Source organism: Embiotoca jacksoni, unplaced genomic scaffold (genome assembly GCF_022577435.1).
Source record: "Embiotoca jacksoni isolate LCO1_2020_lvr unplaced genomic scaffold, fEmbJac1.0.p SCAF_2, whole genome shotgun sequence".
NCBI lineage: Eukaryota > Metazoa > Chordata > Actinopteri > Embiotocidae > Embiotoca > Embiotoca jacksoni.
In genome coordinates this window covers 12,042,614-12,069,187 of record NW_027185340.1, presented here as the reverse complement: position 1 = coordinate 12,069,187, position 26,574 = coordinate 12,042,614, and the positions used below count along the sequence as shown (strand labels likewise).

General features: G+C 39.3%; 1 protein-coding gene across 2 annotated transcripts in view; it reads right to left on the bottom strand.

Annotated features, from left to right (window-relative positions):
* Positions 1 to 19,310: 19,310 nt before the first annotated feature.
* cps1 (carbamoyl-phosphate synthase 1, mitochondrial) overlaps positions 19,311 to 26,574 on the bottom strand; it is a 51,061-nt gene continuing 43,797 nt past the window's right edge. The window contains exons 33-38 of one of the 2 annotated variants that reach the window (XM_069154586.1): positions 25,492 to 25,566; positions 25,259 to 25,357; positions 22,246 to 22,305; positions 21,951 to 22,063; positions 20,558 to 20,687; positions 19,311 to 20,465 (exon numbers count right to left, since the gene is read on the bottom strand). In XM_069154586.1, coding sequence (XP_069010687.1) covers positions 20,352 to 20,465; positions 20,558 to 20,687; positions 21,951 to 22,063; positions 22,246 to 22,305; positions 25,259 to 25,357; positions 25,492 to 25,566 — 591 coding nt within the window. In that variant the 3' untranslated portion in view covers positions 19,311 to 20,351. Of the gene's footprint in view, positions 20,466 to 20,557; positions 20,688 to 21,950; positions 22,064 to 22,245; positions 22,306 to 25,258; positions 25,358 to 25,491; positions 25,567 to 26,574 lie in introns of those variants that run through there. The other variant, XM_069154587.1, reaches the window with a different exon arrangement.

Below are 26,574 nucleotides of genomic sequence, written 5' to 3'. Positions count from 1 at the left end.
AAATATGTGTCTTCACTGATGCATAGATTTCAAAGTAATGTGAGGCAAGATGTCTCACGTTATGTTTTTAAGAGGAATGTGACAATTTAAAGACCTAAACCTTGAAACTGTCCAGGTTTTACTGGAACCAGACAAAATGAAAGGAAATGCATGATGGACTTAGAAAGTACCTGTCCAATTATGTTTACTGCTGAGTCACAGCACATTCGTGGAACAATCTGACATTTCTCTATGTTTCTTCTTTCTTTCCTTTGGCCATTGCTATCATTATTGTGTTTTTCTTGTGTCCAGGTGTATCAGTAGTGAGTCTTTTTTTTTTTTTAACACAACTCTTACTCAAGTCCTGGGCCAGTGGGCTCTCTTTGAGTCTACAAGAGCTGCAATACCGCCCCCTGCCGGATTTAAGGTGGAGGGAACGGTTTTCTCCTCTAACGAGGTTACATTTCAGCAGTTAAATCTGATCTGAGGGTCGTGTTCAATGCAGTGAACTAAAATAAGAAGAAGAGAAAAAGAAGCCCTCAGACCCTTCATTGATTTGAAACTTATGTTAGACACAATCTATTTTCCATTAAACTGATGATATATAAATATACCAAAATTCAAATAAGGTATTACATCCCATGACATTTAAATGTGCTACTAGTGTGTTAACTTTAGAAGTTAGGGTTAGGATGAACCACGTCGGAACTAATGCAACAGCTTCCGGCACTGACTTCGTGATGAGACAGTTTTACCAGACAACTCCTCTCAAGTGCATATAGTCTGAGGACCTGCGCTGCCTAACAGGAGTGTGCATGAAATCCTCTTCTTTGAAAACAAAGCCACAGAATGTTCAAGTGGTTATGAAGAGATCAGTATCTCTCGGCTCTGGAGACCGGGGCGACCTGCTCGACTGTTACCGCTGGTCGTCTTCCCATCAGTGGAGGCTGCAATAGCAGGTATATAGGGAGCTCCGTGATCACACTCAACAGTGATCAGCTCCATTGAGCATTCCATTGAGCATCTGGCGGTCCGTCATTACGCCCTGCATCTGAAGTGCTGTTTCACATCCTCTGCTGTGACTCGCACACGAGGGACAGCAGACGAGTTTTATGATTACAGAACCACAGTCAAGCATCATTTGGTCAGGCTCGTAATGCTATGGTACACAATCGTCCTGCTGTCGCGTGCGCGCGCGCGCGCGTGCGTGTTCATTTGTATACACATCGGCGTCTGCTGGTTTGTTTTAAAGTGACGTGCTGTACCTGTGTGTTGCTGGGATTGTGTGCAAGTGTGCTCGTCCGTCGGCGAGTTTGCAGGTGTGTGTGTGTGTGTGTGTGTGTGTGTGTGTGTTACGTTGTGTGCATGTCGGTTCGGGAGGGTGGAGACACAGGTAGACAGAGGGACGCTCTGCTGAGTTCACACCACGTACGGCAGGGGTGCGGAAATACCGTCCTTGGCAACATACATGTAACATGTGTGCCTGGCAGGTGGTTTGCAACACACCAGTGGTATGTGCCAGTTAGTAGCACCAGGCACCAGAGGGGAGCCACGCCAATCTCCTGCCAACGCTATGGGGCTCATTCGGGGCAGAGAAACAGCCACTGGTAGGTAGACGTGAATGTCCTTCACTGATTCAGACAATTGACAAAGGAGCATATTGCAGGTTATTTCATTTTTTTTTTTTTTTAAACTGTCATCATGCATTCAGTATGTCCATTGTTACATGGCCTTCTACCCTTCATTATCAGGTTTGTGTTGCAGTTGAACACTAAAGGTTTATCAAGGTACAACCCAGCAGTGTTATGGCAGTGAGCGCTTGTCCTTGTATCAGGATCTACACGTGTCTCTATTTGTGATGATGATGATGTGTGTGTGTGTGTGTGTGTGTTTCCTGGCCTCCCGTGGTGCATTGGGAAGCAAAGCAGTGCCCACTTCTGTGCACGTACCGTGTTCTCATTACCACTAACAGCCTTGAGCCGGCCTCGTCATTAGAGGGAATTATTCTCAATCCAATCACCTATCAGTTACGCTACGCTACAGAGGCCCACAATCTGTCCTCATCCGATGGCTGAGATTTCTTTGTGATGTCTCTCGAATTGCAAAGGACGAACAGTGAGAGGGGAGGAGGAACAGAGAGAGTAGTACAAGAATAATACGCACATATTAATGCTAGAGTTTTATTTTTAAGCATTTCCTGATGTGGTTTTCTTATAGCAGGGGTGTTGTTTGTCAGTAACTTTCAAAACCTCTATGACCATGAAAAAAAAAAATGATTTATATGATTTTTGTTTTGTTTTGTTTTGTTTTTGGAGAACCCCAGTCTCAAGTGTCAAAGTCACTCTGTTTAATAACCCTATCCATTCATCCCAACCACCTCCCTCTGCAACTCAAATGTTAAAGGTAACCCTATTCTTGTAATTCTGTACGTTAAAGGCAGTATTGATCATTTTTACCACGTTCAGGTTGATGTATAAACATGTGATATTGCCCATCTGAATATAAGATAAATAAAATTCCTAAATAATAAGACTCAAGGCTCAGGATTTATTGTTGCAGATGTGCCTTAGCAAATAGTAACACTGTTGGCTATTACTAAGTGGCTTCAGAAAATCTTAACTTGCTGCTATTGCTATTTGAATAGCTACATTAAAATCATTTGGTTGATGCTTTTGTCATATGAGCAACTTAAAAAAACCTGGAACTCACCAAAATGACACGTTACCAACCCAATCACTAATCTGAGGAAGGCGCTTTTTCCTCATGCAGCAGTGTGGAGGAGGATTTAGTGGCATCTAGGTGAGGTGACAAATTGCAACCAACTGAATCCACACCGTCTGATTTCAAGTGTGTAACAGGATATTCAGTGGCCCGGGAATTATCAAAAAAACAAAAGGCCCTCTCTAGACCCAGAGTTTGATTTGTCCCTTCTGGGCTACTGTAGAAACAACATGACAGCGCCACATGGCGCTCCAGGGAAGAGGATATGCTCTTTATGTAGATCTGAAGGGCTCTTACTTTTTAGGTGACTATCCACTAATGAAAACATAACTGTGAATATTATATTCAATATTTGCCGGAAAATCTTGAATAATTCCCTTTACATCCTTCACACTGGTCCACTAATTAATTGTTTTTAGCTGTGACCACCAACCAGAATAAGTTCTGCAAAAAAATTAAATAAATGAACTTTAGAGTTTAAAATGAGTTGCAAGAATTGGTTGTTTAGGACTTTGCTACTGCACACTTCAGCTTCATGCTTCTTTTGACTTGGAAGACCACAAAACCAAAGTCAATGGAAGTTTTTTTCTCAGTGTGTGGAATGATAACAAGTCTATGGTCGCAGAACCTTTCCACATACACAGACATCAATATAGCATACCGCACCATTAATAATAATTCTCAGTGTGTCTAGGTAGACAGAGAAAACTGCTGCTAGATGTTCAGAACATGTTGCATAAATGCAGCAATACCACTGTATATCCTGGAGGTAGGAGACAGTTCCAAATCATACCACACAGAAAAAAAACTTTACTTGTAGCAGGATTTTTTTTGATAGTCGAAGACCAGCTGCACATCACAGGGGGCAGAGGTTATAATTGGTAGTTAGCAGGGTGAGAAAGCTCAGAGGATTTTGCCAGTTTTTTTTGGTAACATGTCTTTGTGCAGTTATTCGGTGAATAAGAAGGATGGAGCGGTGAATAATTTGTTGTCAATGTTGCTTCTGCCTGGAACAGAGAAAATGGAGAAACTAGTGTGTGTGATTGGCAATGCAAGGCAACAGCATACACTCGCAGTCACTATTATCAGCAATTCTAAAGACATTATTCCTCCTGAACATTGATTGCTATCCAAATTTGAGAAAATCTCTAAATCCCTCTTCTTTCTTTCTTACTGCTTTTCTATTCTCCCACCAATCCCTCTCCGCTTGTGTGTCTTCTTGTGTCGGTGGTGCCGGTGGCTGTGCAGGTAGGGAATATGAATTACCTGGCAGGCAGGCGCTGTTCTGCTTGGAAGGCTGCTGTCAGCATGGTGAGGATGGATGAGGAGAGACAGGAGAGAGATGAGACTGACAGCTCCAGCCAACCTTCATCCATCCATCCATCCATCCATCCACCCCCACCCCCCCTCTTTTGCATGCTCCCTCCATGCCTCTCCTGAACTCAACCACTTTTCTGGCTAAAAATAGAGTACAACATTGTAAGGCCAAGATGCATACAGTAAAATGAACTACCTTGTCATCAAGTATAGGCGATGTCTAACTTAATGAAACGATATCCTCAAACAGGCCTTGGGCTTTTTTTTTTTTTTTTTTTTACAGAGGTGATGCTCAATGCTCGGCTCCTATCTGGTGATAATACCTTCTATAGTAAAGAAGAAGCACGTCTTTAGCTTCATCTTTAAGATGATGGCTGTTGTTTGCGCTGCACATCCAACATCATACTCACTTCATCTCACTTCTGTAACTTTAAATTATTATTGAGGTTTTAAGCTTCCTCAGCCAAGCGACAAAGCGCTCTGCACGGACATTTAAAACAAACAAAAAAAAAATCCTTTGACATTTTTTTTTTTTTTTTTTAAAGACTGCTAGTGTAGTCTGTGTTTATGCCAACAATTTGGCAGCGTATAAGTTGGGCTGATGGGCAGCTTATTGAAGCAGTTGTTTGCCAATATTAGTTGGTGATGCAACACAGTGTTTTACTAAGTCTCTGTGGTACTCTTATTGTGCCTTCTTTACTTAGTCTTTATCACTTTCTGCAGGCCCCCAAAACATACTCAGAGCTAACCGGGAAGGTTTTACATCCCCAATCCTGTCACACACTGAAGAGGATTTGGAGGAAGTTGCTGGGGAAAACAACCGTTGCCACCACAAACACAATATGAGGTGAACAGCACTGAAAGAATGAAACAAAATTTTAAAAAATGTAAAAAAAACTTTCAACATGCAGACACACATACACACTGATCTAACAGCAGGTCCATCACACCACTTTTTTTCTTTTTTTTTTTACGATGGTCATTGACTTAACACTGCTGATTTATCTTTTGTTTAACGACATACCGTTTTATAGAAAAAGTTGCAGGTACATCCGACAAGTCTTGGGACTTATTTCTCATAAACTGACACAACTTTCAGTGTCACACTGCATTGGACAGCGTCAGTCTCATTAGCCATCTGATTGGTCCTCAGAAGTGTGTGAGTGAGAGAGTACAGCATGTCGGGGAGGATCTTGAAGGTTCTTAAAGAGAAAATGAAGTATTTTGCTGTATATTTCCTTCATTGTCCTGTTTGATGCTTTGCTTCCCCGCTGCATTATTATGCTCTACACCTGTAACAGTCAACAGTATACTGTAGCTTATAAAATTAAGACAGCTAGTGTTTAACCTGTAAAATCAAAATGTAAAAAGAATTCACTGAACCTTTGAAAGCTCTTTTGAGTGCTGCTGGTACACTTTATGCTCTTTTGAAAAAATAAAAATAAAATTCCCCACTTTTTTTTTTTTTAATGTCTTTGTTCCTTTTTATTTGTCCCTCTTCCTGTTCTGTCTCTCTGTCCTCAGCATGACTCTGGTGCCAATAAGCTGAGGCAGAGGTATCAGACGGAGCACCCATGCAGGGATCCATTAGGCAAAAACCAATTTCACACAGAGCCAATTTCATAAATATGGAGTATGGGCCCACCTTTAGCTGTGCTTGACTAGCTTTTAGAGGAATACACAAAACCATAAACAACGAGCCTGTGCCTGAGCACTCCTTTTAAATGATAGCTGGAGTGCGTGGCGTGAACCTAAGCACATTAAGTGGTAATTTTAACAGTTTAATGAGGAACACAATGAATAACTATTTCATTCAAAATCCAAACAACCCTAAAGAAGGATTCGTGATTAGTAAGATACATTTACAATGGCGTAACAATGCAGTTCATTCAGTGTGTTGGGTATAAAATGTGCAAAATAACTTCTTTTATCTCATTACCTGTATCTCTGGCTAATATACTATACTTAAATTTTGGAAGTTCTGTGAAGCTCTAGATAATCACCAAAACACCAAAACTGTACTGCCTCCTGTAGCTTTCCAACCCGACTACTCTTTATCTCTCCTTTCTCATGTCTGTTAATTAAAAAACATTTATGGACTGCAGTTATTGAGCTCTTTGCCTTATGACCACTTTTATATGCCAGTGGTGGCAGAGTGGCTCTGCAAAACTCATCTAGCAGTTTGTCTTTCTCATTGTTCAACCTAGGAGTTGGTGGTTAAGTCATGTGTTAGTTTAATCTCAGACTAAAGTGGGCTTGAGCCTCCCAGATTTTTGTTGCTGTACTTTCAGTCCATAAGGGTAAGACTCATTATAAGATTTTGGCTCCCCAAAAAAAGGGGTCTGTCTCATAAAGATAGAGTCCAGAAATTTGAGTGGGGTGATGAGGTCAATTGAGGAGATCTCAGAGTGGAAAATGGATCTCACTATCTCTCTTTATTTAAGGACCTTCAGCACAGAGAGGGCAAGTAGGTGAGTTTGGAGGATTAATACAGCTGGTTAAAAAAAAAAAAAAAAAACTGCAGGGATTATCATTCAACTGGACAATCCAGGTTTTAAAATTTGTGTTGGCAATCAGCCGCCACCATGAGGAAGATGTTAAATTAAAATGTTATTGTGAAGCTGACTCTGACCTGTGACCTCACTGTGGTTGTTGTAACATTTGGGTTGAGTTAAGTTTAACAACTTAATCGACCTGAATCTGCTTTTGTATTATAGCATTGTAATACCAAAGACGCATTAGTAATATATGGGATAATATAATATTTAATAGTATAACATTGATTTGTTGTTGTTGTTGTTGTTGTTTACTTTGGCTGAAGGAGAGGAGCTGAGTACTTCCTCCACCGCTGCTTGTAAGTTTTGGGTATGGCTGCATGAGAAAGGCTATTCTAGCGACACAATGTGCGCACATCAAGTACAGAACAATGTGATCAAACATGAGTGGTGTTCCACGACTTGAAGGATGCACACTTATAACACATATATAGCGTATATATATATATATATATATATATATATATATATATATACACTTGTAAAATGTCAATAGTGCGTACTCAGAAGCTAACACAAACAAATGGAGAGGTTAGACTGTCCGAAAGTGCCCATTGCTAACCTGCCAGCTGCTGGTAAAGTGACAAAAAATTCTGACGTTTGTTTGTCCTGGTTACCCTAATGGCCAGTACACCACTCTGGGACTCTCGAGGACAGCGGCTTCATGCGGGAGAACTGAAGCGGGTACAATGGTTACATCACCACAATTGTAAATATATCAGGACATATGTAGTGGTTGTGGTTGCAGATTTGCAAATCAAACAATGGCCATTCTGTGCTCTCCTGGTTCACTTCTTGTTATTTCTACGTAGATTCACTTCCCTACAAAATCACCACAATATTAAAGAATGGCTGATTATCTCCGAATAGAGCTATTCAAGTCATCTGGGGAAAAATAGCTGTATTTTTTTCAGATCCCCGAATATATTGCAGTAAAAATATATTGCTATGTCAAGTTTTCTCCAATATTGCACGGACCTAGTTTTGGAATGAAAGTGGTAACTCATAGTAATAAGTTAGAAGCTGCTTTGTATCATAAATGATTCACAAAGTGCCAAAACAAGAAGTATTTGTATACAGTACAAGATACCAAAACACAAGACAGCACAGCTCTGTCTTTAAACTCACACACCAGGAAAATGCTCTGCATGTTTATTTCCACAGACCAGGACCTATTTCCTCTAAAATGAACTTTTGATGCCTCAGAGGAATCAGAATATCGGATTTTAGCAGTGCTGGGATACAGAATGCATGAATGCCTGCTATATGGCAGGGATGCTGCAACATCAACATGAGTTGAAACAATTGAGAAAACCTCTCAGGCTAAACTCACTGGTTTGCATTCTCTCCTCCAAACCAGAAACCGAAGTATATCTCTTTGCGTGACCCTGAAGCCATGTCTCTTCTCAGCTTTTATTGAGGCTTCAAAGAGACTTCTTTCCACTACAAAATTCCTCTGTTTAGAGATGGTCTGGACTCCGGAAGTGGGCCGATCTTCACTTGAATTAACTCCGCTCATATCCAGAAGTCTTTGTTTTCAATGGTATTACATGCTGATTATTCACTGTTTCTGTTCCAGAGCTCATTACATTTCCCTGACCTTTTGTATGACCTGTGAAATTGAGAAATGTGCAGAGGAGCACCCAGTAGCTCGTCATAATGTTGTTCCTGGTAGGAAAATATGAAACATGACCACACAACAATTAACAACAAGCTTCAGTTAGGGTCAGATGAGTCTCTTATTAGTCAATGATGACACTGGAGGGAAAAATTCAAAGTTTCCAGCAAATTAATGAACCGTTACTCTACATACAACTGCAAGTGTAGCGGTTAGATCAAGGAGACTTGGCTGCTTGCCCGTAGGGCAGGAAAATCAATACTGTGTGTTAGTACATTATCAATACCTAAGTGTCCTCCCAGCACTTTATTTTAAACACATGCACAACCTACATATTTTATTTCCTTACAGGACAGGAACATTTATAAATCTTTATTTATTTTATGTTCAACTGAGAATCCAAAATTGAAAATGGAAAAAAAGAAGGAAAAAAACAAAACATGTTTTTTAATTTTTTTTTTCTTAATCCAACTTTTCTTTTTAACTTATGATTTTATGCTCAAGTCAACAATAGGAAATGGAAAAAAGAGGAGACTATCAAAATTGATTTTGATATTGAATCTGTCTGAATCTGTGGGAGCTGGAAATTACTGACTTCACTTGATAAGCTTGCAGTAAATACACCAGGGAGATGGTGCCACCTGATTAATGAGCATAAACATCAATATAAGTATTTAGAAAAAAATGTCATGTTTACTTGTTTTAATTAGGAGTCAAATACGAGTCAATAAACCTCAAGAACTAATTTGGAAATTATGTTTAGGTCACAGCCATCTAAAATAATACTTGGACTCAAAAACATTTTTTTTTTAAATGTAGTATTTGTGGGCAATTTTTGTGTTTTTGGGTCATAACAGGTTAGTCATGAACGAGACATATGTTAAATGAGTTACTTAATGTACATTATGTAAGTTAACTGCATCAAATTATAGAAGTAACTTACTTACAAGAAATTCATGTCACTCTTTCATGGACTCAAACCCTGGTCTCCTGGGTGAAAGTCCTTGGTTTGACTCTTGCAACCACCAACGGTCACACATGCGTACAGTTTTTGTTCTTAGGCGAGGCAAACTGTGACACTGACACGACATCCTGTAGGGAACTGTCAGGGGTATTACACGCTTCGGGGTGATACCAGGATTCACCTTTACCCATACCAGGAAAATAAGAAATTAAAAGGAACATTTTTATTTTTTTTTATTTATTTATTTTTTTTAATTTTTTTTAGCCAGTCCTTCTGTCAGTTACTGTTTCAAACTCAAGTGAGGAAAATAATATTCTTCTATTCTGAATTCGAGTATTATTTTTTCTTCGTTTTTTCTGTGTACAATGTGAGGGAAGGAAAAACTTTCACATGTAGCGACAAGTTTGTTCTTGGATGTTGAGTTGTGACAATCAGTGTTCCACCTGTTGATTGCTACTCTGCAAAAAGATTCTGTTGGCAGATTTTGAAGTTGATTGACTTTGTCACATAAAATTATTAGAGGAAAATGCTGTAGCCGAAAAGTTTATCCAAATATGGCCAAGTATAACTCAGTGATTTACGCTTCCACATAGTTACTTTATCCCTGGAATATTTGTATTTTCGGGCCTGAAGTCAAGTCAGTTTTATTTCTATATCACATTCAAACACAACTGAAGTTTACCAAAGTGCTGCACAACATCAAATCCATCATACATTCAACGTTGTGCTGTCAAACAAACGTTGCCAGTCAGAGCATGGTGTAATCAGACGGCACCCGTTGCTAGCAGTGTTTTAAAAGAGCTTTTGAGACACGTCTCTAAAGAGAGAAAGCAGACAAGCTGAAAAAAAAGGGTAAACCTTACAAAACAAAATCATCCACCTGTGAAGTGCTAAGTGACCTTCTTAAGAAATATGAACATGAAAAAGAAAAATAATGTTTTACACCACATCACATAAACCTGTAATTTTATTTTAAGGTTATCAAACTGTCATTCACCCCTTTTTGCTCCAGCTGACTCAGACATGTGAATAGTTCAAGGGCGAGGCTGTGAAATGGCAGATCACTCAAAACACACACTGGATAGTTTCTCTTGGAACAATGTGACTGTCTGGACCAAATCTCACTAATTTAAGAGAGAGCATTTCCAATATGAACTTGTTTATCAGATGTTGTTCCTACCAAGTGCCTAAGGGGGGGCAACGTACATCACACGGACCCTCAAAAAGCAAACGTTGAACCATAATCAGCATTTGTCATAATCAACATTATGAAAAAATATGTTGTTATTTGGCAGGGAGACACAGTTTGACGCTTTTCTGTGTAGTTTTAGATCAATCCACAGCAAACAGCAACTTGCCCAAAATACAGTTGTCTGGCTCCACAGCTGTCTGGTTCCACCCTGTTATTGCTTGAATTACTTTAAACACTTGCTTTTCCTTTAGCCTATTTTTCAGCTGTCTTGTTCCCTTTGAAGCTAGACTGATTGCATGCATCTGTGTGCATTCACACAATATGTGGTCGAGGGAGAGAAAATTGAAATGGGGAGGGGTGTCATCTCCTGTGCTTCTTCCACAGATAGGGATCATCTGTATTAAAACGAGGGGTAATCAATGAGCACTCGTATCTCATTATGTTTTTATGTTCCTTTAACCAAGCAGACATTACCCCTGTGGGCACTGCTGCCACCTCACTAGTAACCTGTCATCCCCCCATCGCCTCACACCTTCGCCATAATAAATGTTATTGTTCCACTTTGCCAGAAAAATGTCATTAAAAATGGCTGACACAAGCTGCCAGGCATTATATTACAGAACAGACCTTTCTCAGTATTTAGCTCTTTTATAATCAAGTGGCAGACAGCAACAAGGAGATGCGGTTGCTGTCAAGTGCAGAAAGCTAAAATAAAAAATTACATCAGCCAATGTTGTAAATCATCGATAATGAACTATAAAAATGATGAGTGTGGTCTGGTTTAACACGTTTAGGGTTTTTAGGCTTCTCTGTGTACAGCGCAAGCTTTACCAGCAAAGTAGAGGGACATTCTCAGTGTGGCTCAAAAACAGAGGCGAGGCTAAGGATCAGACTTAACAGTAGCCTATGGTGAAATATTTACTTGGCCTAGATTCATATCTAATGAGCTCAACGAAACCCAGTTATGCAGCAGAGCCAAAGTTAAATGTTTAATGTTGTGTTGTTGTGAACACACTGGAGAGACCCTCACTCATCTTTAAACGAGTTCATCTCATTTCATAAAAAGCTTAAGTTTAAGTTAAAAGTTTAGAATGAGATCCACAAGTTTCTTTCTTATGCAACACTCTCTTAGTTATCCTCTGAATACAAATTGACCAAATCAAATTTCGAGTCACGTCACACTAGACTCGGGCTTATCCTCCAATATGTCATCTGCTGAATGACTTCAGATGTTTTACAGTGTTGTTGCTAATATTAATTATGCAGTGTGAGTCGTACTTTTATAGCTGCCTGATAAGTCAGATGTTTTCCTCCATATGTCTATGAGGCCTGTCTCAGCAGGAGCTGTTTGGTGATATGAGCAGCAGTGAGCCATTGTTCCTACACTTCTCTAATTAGCTGCGAGTGTACAGAGCACTATTCATGCAGCTTGTTTTAAAGTCCCACACTTAAAGGTACCCACCCAGCACTCATCTGTGAAAATCTTTACCCCAGGGCCAAAGATAGAAAGCAAGGATAAAACAGAGAGACCCAGCTGGTGGCAGAGCTTTTGATGAGCCTGATAATCCAACAAAATCTGTCATTTTCATGAAAGGCTTTTTTTGATTCTTTTTTCTAAGGCCTTTTTTTTTTTTTTTTTTTTTGCCTAGGCCATGTGTCTGTGTCACTAAAGGCAAAGTGGCATAGGATGAGTTGCTTTGACACAAAAAAAGCCCTCTGGTTCCTTAGGAAATGAAGCTTAAGTGCTTATGCTTTGTAAAATATGCTTTTGTGGTATCAGTCTCTGTTCGGAGTTTAACTTTGCTCACGTTCATCAACAATCTAGCACCAACAAAGCCCCAATAAAAAACAATGATACAGTTGCCCCAGGTGCAGAATTCAAAAGAAACTTATATTAAAGAACTTGTTCCAGTTATGTTTGAAACCATAAACCTCTCTTAATGTTGATATAAGACATATACATTTTGCAAATCTTGTCCCCCCCCCCCTCTTTTTTGGGGGGGGCCAGCCCCTGGTGGCCCTCGGTGGTATTGCAGTTTAAGGTACTTCCACATTAGTCTCATCTTTCAGACCTGAAAACCACTTCCACTTTTATAAACAGCATGTGACAGCAATACGTATATTTTACCTCATGAAATTTAACATGGACCAGAAAGAAGTAACGTGCAACAGAAATTCCCAAGTGAAGCATGAGTACCTCAAAATGTTCTTAAATACAGAACTCAAGAAAATGTACTTAGTTACTTTAAACATCGATGACATTCGACGACCAAAGTGTATTTGGGTATGCAGCTAAAGACAAACGGTAATAACACTACTTGTAATTTACTCTCATCATGATACTATCAGTTCCATTTTGTGTAAAGTCAATGAGTGAAGCTTCCTCAGTGGACTACAGCGCGATGTCAGAACAGCCAGATAATAGTGATCAGCAAGTCAATTTGAATGAAAACCTGTTTGGTTACCACATCGTTATTCAGTCTATCGCCACTGTCAACTTGGATTTATGATATTGCATTACCCTTCAAAACTCTCACCTGTTTTAGATGTGGGTCTTTCTCTGCTCTGTGAATCGCTCAAAATCGACTCTATCTGCGTAGTGTGCTAGTAAAACTCATGCTGGAGTGCCGAATGGTTAGAGGCTTGGAAACGTAATCCTGTGATACTGTGAGTCGAGCTTTCCCTCAGGCATGTTTTAGAGCTTTGCTGTGAGTTTTAGCGGACTACGCGGGTTTTCTTAAGCTGCAGTGTGTGTGTGTGTGTGTGTGTGTAAGTTTGAGTGTGTGTTTGAGGGACAGCACACCTTATCTTTGACATTCTAGACAAAGCCTCAGTTACAACCTTCACAGACCGTACAGGGAAATCTCCCTTACAGCACCAGAATACTAACACCGTTCCACCACGACATTTAATTGCCTCCCCCTTTCGCTAAATAAGGGGTGTGATTGGGCCTCAATGGAAGTTTTGTTATGTTGATTGCAAAACACGCTCTTTAAAGCACTCAAAGTTCTCCCTTGAAACGTGCAAGGTAGAAACATAACAAAAGGGAATTTGCCATCACTGGCGTTTCACTCGCAAAGTGTTCCTAATTGTACGTTAACAAGGAAGTAATTCAAACGTGGGCTCATCAAGCCAGCCTACATATATGGGGATTTGGTGCGACTCAGGGCCAGGGTAATTAGTGTGTGAGGCTCAGGATATCTCTCCGTGTGTCTTAACAAAGAGGAAGAATCTACCATTTAGATCAGAGACATTCGACTAATCAGGATTTAAGAGCCGCAGTGGGCAGACTGAGAACACCTCAGTCCCATAAAATCAGTTCACTGTGTTGCACCTGTGATAAACCAGTTGTAAAGTAAAATATATTCATTTAACAGAAAAACAACCCCTGGCACTTTTATTGTCTTATTGACATTTGAATATAGGGTTATTGTTTCTGACATATAAACTAGGGATGGGACATGATGTTAAAATATTCAGATAGTCATTAATATATATAAAGAAAAATGATTAGTACATGCGACTAGCATTCGTCCTTTCCCCTGTATTTACCAGTAACTGGTTGTAATGTTTTAATCCCATCAAAAGGTGGCTGTAATGCACCTAAAAACTGTCTGCCGGCCGCCATTAAATAACAAGGAGAAGAAGAACAGAGTGCTTCCAGGCTCTGGAGCTTTGCAGGTTAAACTGTGTGCGTAGCTAAGAGTTTAGATTCAACAGTGTGAGCAGCACAAGCAGAAATCAATTTTTCATGTAATACTTCAGAGCGAATGTTGAATAGTAAATTTGCTTGAAATGCCCATCGTAGTATAAACATGCAAGCGGCATTTCAGTGTTTGGCGTTCACTTAGTGTTTACTGTGGCGCAGTGTCCAAACTATTATTTCTATGTGCCGGTCTTTGAGTGAATTCTATCTGCTATTTGAGACAAGATAACTCCATGTAAATGATTCAATATCTCATGAGGTAAACAGAGGCTGTCAAACAACAGGGTGACTGTGTTGTAGCAGTGTGGTAACACATTATGGCCATCGTTTCTTTACAGATGGCAACTCAAACTGTTTCATGGCCTGGGAAACAATTAAACCGCACAGTCACTATTGGATTCAAATGCTGCTACAGCTAATGGGCTGGTTTCTTGCTGTCAGAATTGTATTTAACACACCAAAACAGGACAGACAAAGAGCTTAGGCTCAGTGAAGGATCAACAATACTCTTATTCTATTCTTTGATTGTGTTTTAATGTGTGACAAAGAGAGAAGGACTTGGAGAAAGTGTATGTATTCATGGTGGAAGGTGGAAGTAGGCAGTATGTGCTCATATTACTTGATACATAGCCTGGTAATAAGGTAATATAATGAATATCTTTGGGTTAGTTGGGAAAAAACAAGACATTTTATGCTGCAGATTTATCGATAATGAAAATAATTGATATCTGCAGCCCTATAATATACCTCGTATTTACTTCATCAAAATAACTGAGTGCGGCTTTAACATTCTTTTATGCACAGACTTGCTTGCATGGCATTCGGCTTCCAACTACTATGTGACTCTTCCCACATGGATGCACTGTCTTCTGAGCCCTGCTTGCTCCTTACCTCCATAAATTATTCATTTAGCCCAGCATGAAAAACGCATGTCAATTAGCCAGGTTTATTTTTTTCCTCCAATGAAAAACAGCGGGTCTCTCTTCATGCCAGCGACTGGAATTATGTAGTGAAACAGTGCATTATTTAGCATTTCTGGACATGACTGCTCAGACGACATGGCCTCATTCTTCTTCTTCTTAAAAAAAAAAGGAAAATCTGGCAGTGTCAATTATTCTGTTTGATTTGAGCAGGCATCTTTTTTTTTTCATAAGTATGTATAGAGACTGGGTTTGCCTGCTGTGTTACAGCTGTGATTGACTTTAGTTTCCATTACTCCTTTACAAGCTCTCATGTTCTATGTATCAACATTGGCTGCTGAGTGTAATTATTGAAGCTGTTCAAGGAACTGGCTCTCCTTTTCCCTGTCTGTCTAAGCGTGTAAATGACTCTAACAATACCTCCAGTGGGTTACACATTTATTTCAGTCAACAGAGGAATTTTAGATATGTGTACATAAGCAGGCGAAAAGTTGAAATAATACAGATAAACATGCTATAGGTGTAAACCAAGACACTTGCTAATCAAAAAACATCGTGACTTAAGAAATGTTGCACATAAAGTTACCAAAATTCCTACTGTCCATAATTATTGCTGCTCATTTTATTCTTGATCATAATCCAGCCAATCTCCAGTCCTAAAAAAACGTGCCCTTGATTTACTGTGCAATTCTTCTAACGACCAGTACAATACAATCTAATTTAATCTTTAATTAAATCAGTGATTCATATCAGCTAGACGCTCACCTCAGGTCAATTTATGATTCAAATTTTGAATGAAATTTTGAGTGAGGTCTGACATATAATTAAGTTTTAAATGGCTTGGCACCAACTTTTTCTCTGACATCCATTCAGTTCCTCTAAGGCTCCTGGACCAGGACTGAAATAATGAACAGTGTTTTGGAATTGGAGGTAATGCCGGATGGAACATAATGCAATAGTTGGGAGTATTTTGACTTTTTGTGTTTTCACTGCCATCATAACATTTTATATGTCGAAGCTGTAGTATGCCACCATATTTAAAATCCTGATCTACAAGTGCTCCATCACTAAATATAATGCCAGTTTTTGATGACTTATTTTTAAGAATAATGATTGAGTATCCCAGTAAAGTTCTTTGACTTTTATAACCTTGAATTCTCTGATATGAAATAGCAAAGTTTAGAAAAAAAAAAAGTTACACCCAAGCCCTGTTGAAAAAAAGGTGTGTACTTTCTTGGTCCCTCAACTTTTCACATGAATTGATTGATAAACAAAGGTGGCATTTTATTACACAACACAAAATAAGATTAATGTGAGAATCAAACTGAAGACCAAGGTGAGAGAGAGTGTGGGCGGAGCCAGAAGACACTTCTATAGGCCAAACCCAAACCTTCATGCAGGTGCCCTCAGTAGTTCATCAGGGAGCTGCACCTAGAACTCAAAGACATAGAATGCACACATATGTGCCCACACACACACACACACACACACACACACACACACACACACACACATATAAGCACGTGCATTCACAGCACAACGTAGAATTACACATAACACCTTAGCCAATGCAAATTTTCACCTATTTTTGGGGAATTCCAGATCTTACCAGGAATTGCAGTTCTGGTTTCTCAAATAACAGTCGTTCTTTTTTTTCCTCCTTTCTGGTCATGAAGTGGAATCATGCAACGTTGATAAATATCTCACCCAACTTCAACCTTACAAAAAATGTCAGTTGGCAATCATTTCTTTAATATTCCTCGTCAATGGAGAAGCTTGCCGTCATACAGGAACTAGCATCTCTGTGTACTCCTAAAGGGTTCAAAGCCGGCAAACCCAAAACATCAGTTTTTCATAACAACACAGTAAGGTTAAATTTAACAACATTACACATTAATCAAAGTGGGATTTGCAGACGTACCGTTCAACACACAGGGGTCTACCTGGGAGTTATTGTCAGCAATGAACACCACAATGCAGCCCTGTTGCCTGGTTACTATGCCTGCAGTGAATCGTGACTCTGATGGCCCTGGGCTGCTGAGGCAGAATTAGCTCAACTGAACAGGAACCGAAACTTTGCTTTTGCAGAATTTGATCTTTTCTGTGAGGGAGAGCCATGAGAAAGAGAGAAAATAAATTTGAATTTTTCTGCGAAATCGTAAATGTAATTTGATTTGTTACCCACTCTTTCACTCCTTCTATCACACCTTTTCCCAAAAGTACCAAAGCCAAGAAAAGTGTAATTATAGCCGAGAAATGACTCCAAACAAAAAGTTGTTACATGCTTTGTACAGGGTGAAACTCTAAAGCACGTGCCCACACCCCAGATATGCATCCTTGTCAGCAGTAAATAAGATAAACTTCCCCCACAGTTATTATCTCAGTGGTGGCAATTACTACCTGACTTTAAACAAACAAAATATTCGCTGGCTGTATTAATGAATATAATTCCTGTAGAGATAAAGAATGTAATTTTATTTAGAATAATTCCTCACACGGTGTTACAGCATGTGTGGGAGTGACTGACTGATAAACGATTGTGCTATTTACAGTGTCTTTAATCTAATTCTGATGTGGAGTGAAGGATTCGATGAAGTCTTGCTTATGTAAAAGAACACATATTAGCATGCTGTCATATCAGTAAACAAGTTGAGGTATGTTACACTACACGTGCATAAAAAAAAAAAAACATAGTGGGTGAAGATGTAACCACCACCACTGAGTGGCAGTCATGAATATGGTTTAACCATATTGACTGGTGGACTAATGCAAGACCACATTTTTACAGTGTGGATAGTAACAACCCCTTTAGCTTCGTATTCTCTTTTTTCTGTAGCCAGGGATCACAGTGGGGTGGGCTATTTCTGGATTTCACAGTGCTTTCGGCTTATGAAGTGGATGTTGTTCAATCAAAGGAAAATGCTGAAGTATCTGGAGTTACCTGTAGAAACTGAGGCAGAGGAAAGAAAGAGCTTTAGGAAGGCTGCCAAGGATCTGTTGGCAAATCAATATTAGAACTCTTTGGAAAGTTTAGTCTATAAAAGCAACTTGAAACAGTTAACAGCAAGAAAATAACTGTGTAGACCAACTGTGCAGGGCTTATAGTAGCTTTGGCTCGGCAGTGTACTGAAATCAATTTACAATTAATTCCTGGGTTTTTCCTTGTTCTAGACTGTCTAAACCAGTGTGGGAGAACAATGGTAAGGTGTGTGCGGTCGGAGTGAGGGACGGGCTCAAACTGGAGGAGGGATTACATCAAGGATCCGCTGCTTCTTCTTTTTTTGTAATGATGGACAAGTTGATGGACAAGACCAGGAAGCAGTCTCCTTGGTCTACAAAGTGCGCAGATGACATTGTTTACTGTTGTGAGAGAAGGGAGGAGGTTGAAGAGAGCCTGCAGAGGTGGAGCTACTAAATGCACCGGAGAGAAGTGGACGAAAAGTCAGTTGGAGCAAAAACGGAATAAATGTGTGTGAATGACAGTGAGGACAGCAGACTTGTGAAGATGAAAGGAGTGAAGGTGGAGAAGCCGAATAAAGTGTGAATACTATGGTTCAAATAACTTGGAACGGAAGAGAGAAGAGGCTGGGCAGAGGAGTGAGAGCAATAATCTGGAGCGGAAGTGAAAGGAAAGGTTTAAGAGATGGTATTGCGACCAGCTACGTTGTATGTTTGGGGTGGTGATGGTGATGGGCAATTCAAGCAAAAATACTGTTCAATATTTTTGGGGAATCAGTCGAGCTTGTACACGTCGCACACACCAAGAAGCAAAGGAGAGGGAGACTTGCGTAAACTCAGGTTCAACAAATGCCATGAAAGTTTGAAAACTCTCCCCTTGGTCAAAGCTAAAGGGAGGCCTGTCTTTAGCTATCATCTGTGAGAATCGGGCTGTTGTTTGCTCTGCACCCCCAACATCACACCTTCTTTTTCTGGTGACAAAGCCAGCTATTGATTGTTGATCTGTGTCTGGACCGTCTGCGTTGTGTGTGGTAGTCTTATGATGTGCTAGCTTTACCTGGCAGAGTTTGCGCTGCACCCTGTTTAAGTTTATTTTCTTGAACACAGAACTTGTTGATGGTTGTAACGTGTTCTTCGACTGCTTTTTTTTTTTAATTTAATGGCAGCAAACAGCTGTTGGTGCATTAATACAGCCTTCTGGCAGTAGTATTGCATCACTACCAGGTGCTTGCGAAAACATGGGGGGAAATATGACAATATCATAGCCACGTAAGCTATTTCTTTTTTCAGTGTTGGAACAGACAAAAACACAGGTGGAGGTGGCAGATGCAGTATTGTTGCGTGTGAACAGGCAGTTTAAAGCAGACACTAGTGTGGGAGGGAAAGTACCCTGGTTTTAATGCATGTCCAGTGCAAACACATTGAACACACAGAGCAGGCATCATGTGACAGAAGACCTCACTGCGTTTCATTAGATTCTTATACAACAAAAACAACAACATGCAACAGTGTAGTGTGTTATTTATACACGGTGTCCAATTAAATATACTTGCAGTGTGACATATTAAAATGCAGAGCAGGTTCAAATGGAGACTTAGTTTGAAACATATAGTATATACAAAAAAAAAAAGACAATCATCCAAATATATAAACAGAGCAGTTGTCATCAACTTCAAACTTCAAAGCTGGTGTTCCAGGCTGGTACCGTTGAAAAAAACATTGAGGTTCCTTCTTGTCCAAAACGTTTTACGTTTATTACAGCTACCGTATGGACATTTATTTTTGCCTGTAACACATGTTTACTAAATGGTAGAATTTTAGCACCATTTCATTTCTGAAACAAAAATTCAGAAATGAGAGCAGATTAGAAAAAAGTCCTTTGGCCAAACCGATGGTATTAAAATGAACTTGGAGAGAGTTGAGAAGTCCAAAAGTTGCATTGCATCACATTGACACAGGACCACAAAAGAAACATAAAGAAATATCTCTTTGGATGAAGTGTATCCTCATCCAGCATTACACTTGTTCTTTTTAGTTGTTCAGGATGTGCAATGCATCTAAGCCACAATCCATTTTATTAACAGCTTATTATCATGTATAACTTTTACAACAGACTTAATGAACTATTGTAAGAGTTCTATCTTCACATTTATACGGATGTGTTTTGCTGGAGGATGAACACACAAATTGCTTGTTAATAGTTGAACTGATCTGTAAAGAATTGAGAAATGATTCATTGACCAGTAATACAACCCTTGTTTTTGATGCATTATTGTGTTTTGACCTCCTTAACTTCTGGCAGAATGCAACTTTTGCCACTATTAAAACCTGAACACCTTCCTGACACATGTCATAGGAAAATGGATCAAGTTAAAATGTTGCTCTCACTTAAGCTGCTACAGGAGAACAGGGAAGAAAACTCTAGCCCTTCTGGCTAGCCTCTCCTTGTTGCTTCTCTTTCTGCCGGTAATGGAAGAGGCTGGTGGAATCCAGCTCGCCTGCGTAATGAATTGCCTCAGCAAACAGCTTCACCACCTAATATACCCAGAAAAAATGGAAGCCAATCAGATGAGACATGTCATCTGATGTCATGTCATTACGTGATTGGTAGCACAACGTTTACCGACCTGGTAATTGGTGATGAGGGGAACACCGTGGTCAACGGCCATTCTGCGGATCATGAAGTTAGCCTTCAGGTGGCGGGTGTTGTTATTTGGCAAGTTGACCACCAGGTCAATGTGGCCCTCACTGATCAGTCTGTAAAAACATGCACACATTGATGGTCAAAGATAACACAATTAAAGCATTAGATTTAAACTTGAAGCACCATGTCATATTTGAAGTCAAAGCAAATGTATATGGGAAAGAGCTGTTTGTAGTGTTGATCCCACAGAATCAACACCAAAGCTTTTCGCTCTTTGAAGCTTGCATCCACTTTCAGCACATTTGGTTCTGCTGTCCGCACACTTCTGTCCCGACGACTCTCCGTGACCCTGACTTGTCTTAACTTTGTAGCACAAGCTACTAAGAGACATGTTTAATAAGAAACAAAGACAACTCTTCAGTTAAGAAAAGAGGATGGAGTTTATCCTGTTGCTGTGAATGACCATACTGCATGTTTCATTAATCTAATAACTCTATTTACAATAACCGGTTGCTCGTTGATCCGTCTGTATCTGTGAATTCATTTGTATACACAGAAACAGATTGATATTCAATGAATAGATTTTTCAGTTGACCAAGAAAATCATAGTATAGCTCTACATGCAACATCACACCTATTTTAAGTAAAATATTTTAACGGTATGCCCTGAAATCAGGTCCATTCATCTAACAACTGGTGTTGCTGCATACTTTATATACTGACAGGTAAACTGGAGTCGGAAGATGTTGGCTTGATTAGTAAGATGTAACTTCATCAGTGCTGCACTGATGTAGAGTTGTGCACTTAAATTGTTAATATAAATGCTTTTTTTTTTTTTTTTTTATTAAGAATTACACTGTGCCTTTATACATAATGTATTTTACAAATAAAATACAAATCTTTGTATTTGGTATAGTCTATACTGAATACCAAATTCAGATTCACTTTAATTCAATTAGTGAAATCTGTCAAGTTCAAATTTAAAAAGTCGTTTTTGTGTTCTTGTTGCTCATGACTGCTTTTTTAATTTCCCCAAATGTCACTTTACATAGCTCTGACATAAGAATTTCCTCATCCTCCCTATTCAAGCCTTATTCTGGTCAATGCAATGACTCCGGACTTCAGAATCTGCTTCATCTTCTTTGATCTTGTCCACATCTCAGAGATAATGAAGGGGCTATGGTTTTAGATCTTAAGGCAGCATCCTGGGCTGATTAAAAATCTAAATTTAATGAATTACAATTTATGTATTTCTTACACATTACCTCAGCAACCCATAAGCAAGATCTAGGCTCAAAGTTTCACGTTAGCAGTTTCCATGAATGTGTCAACAGAAATAAACCTCAATTCAGTGTTCTAAATAAACATTTGCCAACCTCTGAATGCTGGGCAAGCTGGTGTCTCTTCCCTTATCAGTGGGCCAGGCTACTGGAATGGCAGGCACATCATTGGCACACAACCAGGCAGAGGTGGCTTCAGTAGCATAGAGCTAAAAGACAGAAATAAAGCAACATTAAAACACACACAGAATTTCAAATTTTTTTTTTTATTGAAAGCCTAATTGTTTAGGACAGGCAAATACCTCCATTAACTAGGATTATAAATCATTAATAAAAAAAATACAGTATGTATGTCTGGTCTGCAGTGTTCGACACAATTTTCAGCACTAACCTTGAAACCTTCCTCTTTCAGCTGGTGTGCTGTAGCCAAGAAATTGGGTCGGAACGAATGCTGGAAGGGAAGAATGCAGACAGATTTAAAAAAACAAAACAAAAGGGACATAAAAACATTATAAGCAACAAACCAAAACAGTGTTTTGATGCAGATTTCTCTGTTCATCCATCATCTGCCATCTTGCCTTCTGTCTTTTGGTCAGTCAGCCAATGGAAGACAGTCCATGCATTTGCCATGACAATAAACAGTAACTATATTACATATTATTAAGAAAATTTTCCAAACTCAGTCAATCAGTCCTTCCAGAAAAACTTTGCAAATTGCAACGCAATTTCTGAGAAAAAATGCTGTAAAATCGAACATTTTTAATTGCAACATTAACAAAACAAAACAAAACAAAAAAACCTCTGTAGGGACTGGTAAATAGTCTAGATGTGATTCGGAGAACTGCCCAGCGCAGATCCAAGGTCTTTGTCTTCCTTTGTGTCTTTCCATCGACTGAATGCATTCACACCTCTGAATATTGTGCTATCGCTGCATTCATGGGTTCATCACATTTGCGTGGTAAATCTGGATTTGGTGCCAACTGTAGTTTTGGGAGATTGTTAGTCCAATCAAATGTGACTATTTGCTCTATCTCGAGGATGACATTGTTATTTAGGTGTTGGTTTTTTTTATCCTTCAATTTAAATGACTGCGTATAATAAATGCTGCCATCTGGGGCCAGTCTGTTGATGCCACTGATGCTGTAAAAGGAAACAGATGCATATTCTATGGCAATGCAGCATGCCTATCCACAGCGACTTACAACTAGCTGCCCACTTGCTGAAAATGTTATATGTGCTGTACAAAACTGTTTAAGATTGAATTTTATCTGCTACAGTGATAGTTTTTGAATCCAAACTTTCACAATATTTTGTGTGTATCAAACTGGGAACCCTTCATTCTGTCCTTTAGCTCTGCATTTTTAAATCTATAGTTAAACAGTTACAATAGCACTTAGGCACTTTATCTACTTCTGACTTGCTTGTTTGGGGCCAACTAAGTGGTACAATTTGATTGAGCGCACGGGTAAAAAGCAATTTTCCAGACTCTTAAGAGTTTATGCAAGGTTCTCTGAAGGGCGGGCTTTTACTTGGTCATCAAAGGTCTTTAAAAATTGACCGTGAAGCCACTGACATCACAGTACTGTGTGCCAAAGTCACATTTTTTGAAGTTTTTCCAATTAGTATTACATTCCATGATTTCAGCATTTCACCTTCTTTATATTTTTCCCTTTTTTGATAAATAGGACTGTAACAATAACTGCATTATAATAAGTAACGTATTATTACAGTTGTTGTTGTAAACATTTTGGTTGTACTCATTTCAGGGTCCATCTTGCTGCAATGGGTACTTTCTTTGAATGTGACTTTTGTAGATGGTTGCCTTGGACTGTGCGGTTAGGTTTTCATCCCTGTATATTGAATCTATAGATTTAATATCATGTGAAATCTGTAATACATGCACATGTTGTGTATATACAACAGATTGTTAAAGAAATGAAGGAAACGCATGAATCAAGTCATATTTTTCACAAAACAACACAGTCACAATGTAAAGGTAAACTAAAAAGTCGTTTTCTGTTGCATTCATGATGTTAGACATCAGGTTCAGATGACCCACTTTATAGATTCTACCGAGCACATAGAAAGGACTGAGAACTGCTCCGAGTTGTTGCTGCTGATTTGCAACTGATTAAGCTCAAAGTGGGTGCCCTTGGACTTCGGAAACAATATGATTGCTGTCTCACCAAATGCATCATGATATTGTTTGATATTCTTTGTATATTATGCGGCCTACCTGTATAACATAAAGGTTTCTAATTTTGGGGGCAATTTTGGCACATAGCTGGAGACCTTACTTCTGTCTTCTTAACTTGCCCTAACCTTTATATATCTATATAAACCCTTTGGCTCTACAGCTGATCTAGAAGTCTTCTACCTGTTAGTTAAGTTACTTCAGTAAATCAATTTTTTTTTTTTTCACCCCACTCCTTGTTTTTATGTCATTTTTACTTGAATGTAAAAAGCTGCATAGGTGGTGATGCATTAGTCAAGTTTATATATTGTCAGCATGAAAACAAGCCTGTCACCACAAGAGTACAACACTTTGATATCGCCTGTGAGGAGCAGTTGAAATATATCGCCTTCAAACGAGAAGTAAAAAAAAAAAAAAAAAAAAAAAAAAAAAGTACTTACAATCAAAATGAATAGTTGAATCCCTCCACCACAATTTTTTTTTTTAAACAATTTGTGGTAAAACTCATCCATGTTTTTGTATGTGCTCAGCTGGCGTAAAGTGTTGCAGCTTGTCATCGATGTTATATTTTTTATATGACCGCAGGCATTTGCCTTGAAGTGAACCTCAAGAGCACCAATTACACAGCTAGCATTGTGAGTGCTTTGTTAAAGCTGCATTAGTCAAACTTGCCCTTTGGTAACTCAGGGCGACAGCAAGACTTAATTACAAAAAAAAATCACGTAATGTGGTGTCATAAAACAATGCAGTGCAAAGGCTTACATTTTGTTCTTTTTTTTTTTTTTTTTAACTGGAGATTAGAAAGAGTGGAAATGTGTTCTTGCAGTAAGTTTATCCGGCAGTGGTGATTCAAGACTTCTTTTGACAGAGCACTTGGTTCACTAGTGTGAGTGTTATGTTGGTGGTAGCTCCACTAGTCTGAGGCTCGTCATCGGTTCTGAAAAATGTATTTCAAACTTGCACGGTCATTCACACATTCTCACTCATAGTTTGAAGTTGCATGAGAGTTGCTACAGTTGCATGAATCAATGTGCGATTTTGTGTGAAACCGACTAAGCAGTGCCCACCTGGAATCGTAAGAAGCTGATAGGCTGAAAGAGCTACACCACCTGCTCAATAGGCACCTTGCATTTTATGGCTTGTGGGCAAGAAGCACGAAAAGAAAACAGAAACAGGATGCAAGTGGACCTCCAGATGGCTGTAGTCATACCTGAATCCCAATCAGGATGCCCTTCTGCGGCAGCTTAAAGCCTGTGGAGAGCATAGCCTTCAGGAAGGCTGAATAAATGTTTGGCCCAAAACAAGCCACCTGCAATAAAACAACACAAGAGAGACTGTAACACAGATTATACTAATCACATGGGATAGGAAGGAAAAATTGTCTTTTTTTTTTTCTCTCACAAAAAGAATTACAAAAATGAATTGGGTTGTGTATTTGCTTACTTCTCCAGTGGAGGCCATTTCACAGCGTAGCACAGGGTCTGCATCTCTGAGCCGCGGCCAAGAAAACATGGGCGCCTGGTGAAAGAAGGGAAGAGGGAGGAATATGATTTGACAAGCTTTTGAAGCAACAGGGTATCACTGCATATGAGCTACAGATAAAACGTATTCACTTCTTTCTAAATGTCTCTTTGTTTATCTGTAATCATCTGTTAGAACACCCACAACATCATTTGACCAGTGGAATCAGTCTATCAAAAAAGGTCATTTCTTCTCGAGAGTTACCAATTGGCTCATATTTACATTGAAATTCCTGTTCATTGACCATGACAAAAAAAAAATTGTTGGCCAGTCGTAATAGAAGTATTATGACTACAAACAAAGTGGAAGTCAGCCGACAACAATTTCAAACATTAATGGTCACTATCACACCTTATATTTACAGGCCACTGGAATCATTTCAGGGATTTTATGACACCGCTGCCACCTTGAGGTGAAAGACAGCCTGCCGTCTGTTTAATGACAAACAAAGGGTCATATAGACTAATAATGTTTCATTCAAACTAGAGGCCGTTCCCATTTGGCTATTTCAATGCAGACATGTGCGACCTGGCCGTGATCAGACCCCAAGTGGCCAGCTAAAGTACAGGTGGAAACACACTCGGGGAGCATTGAGCTCTGATCTGTTTAGGCCTGCGAATGTGGAAACAACTCGCTGGTGGCCTATTCCTGTTTCAGCTATGAAACAAAGGGTTTTACGAGATGAAAGATGAAGAGATATGGTAACATATAAGAGCGTTAAAGAGATTATTGGAACGACTGGTGGTGCAGACAGAATGAAAGAGAAAATATTGAAACAAAAGGATGCTTTTCAGACGGCAGGCCACCAGTCCCTTCAATTGCCTGTCTGGCATGCTGTGTCCACACTGAAAATAAGGGGGGGAAAAAAGGTGGTGGCCTGAGTGACAGAGCAACAGCAGGGTGAAGAAGAGAAAATAAAAGAAAAGAGAACAGGGGAGGCAGCGAAAGGAGAAAAAAAAATTATAGGAGAAAAAAAGAGTGGCGAAAGTGCAAAAAGAAGGAATA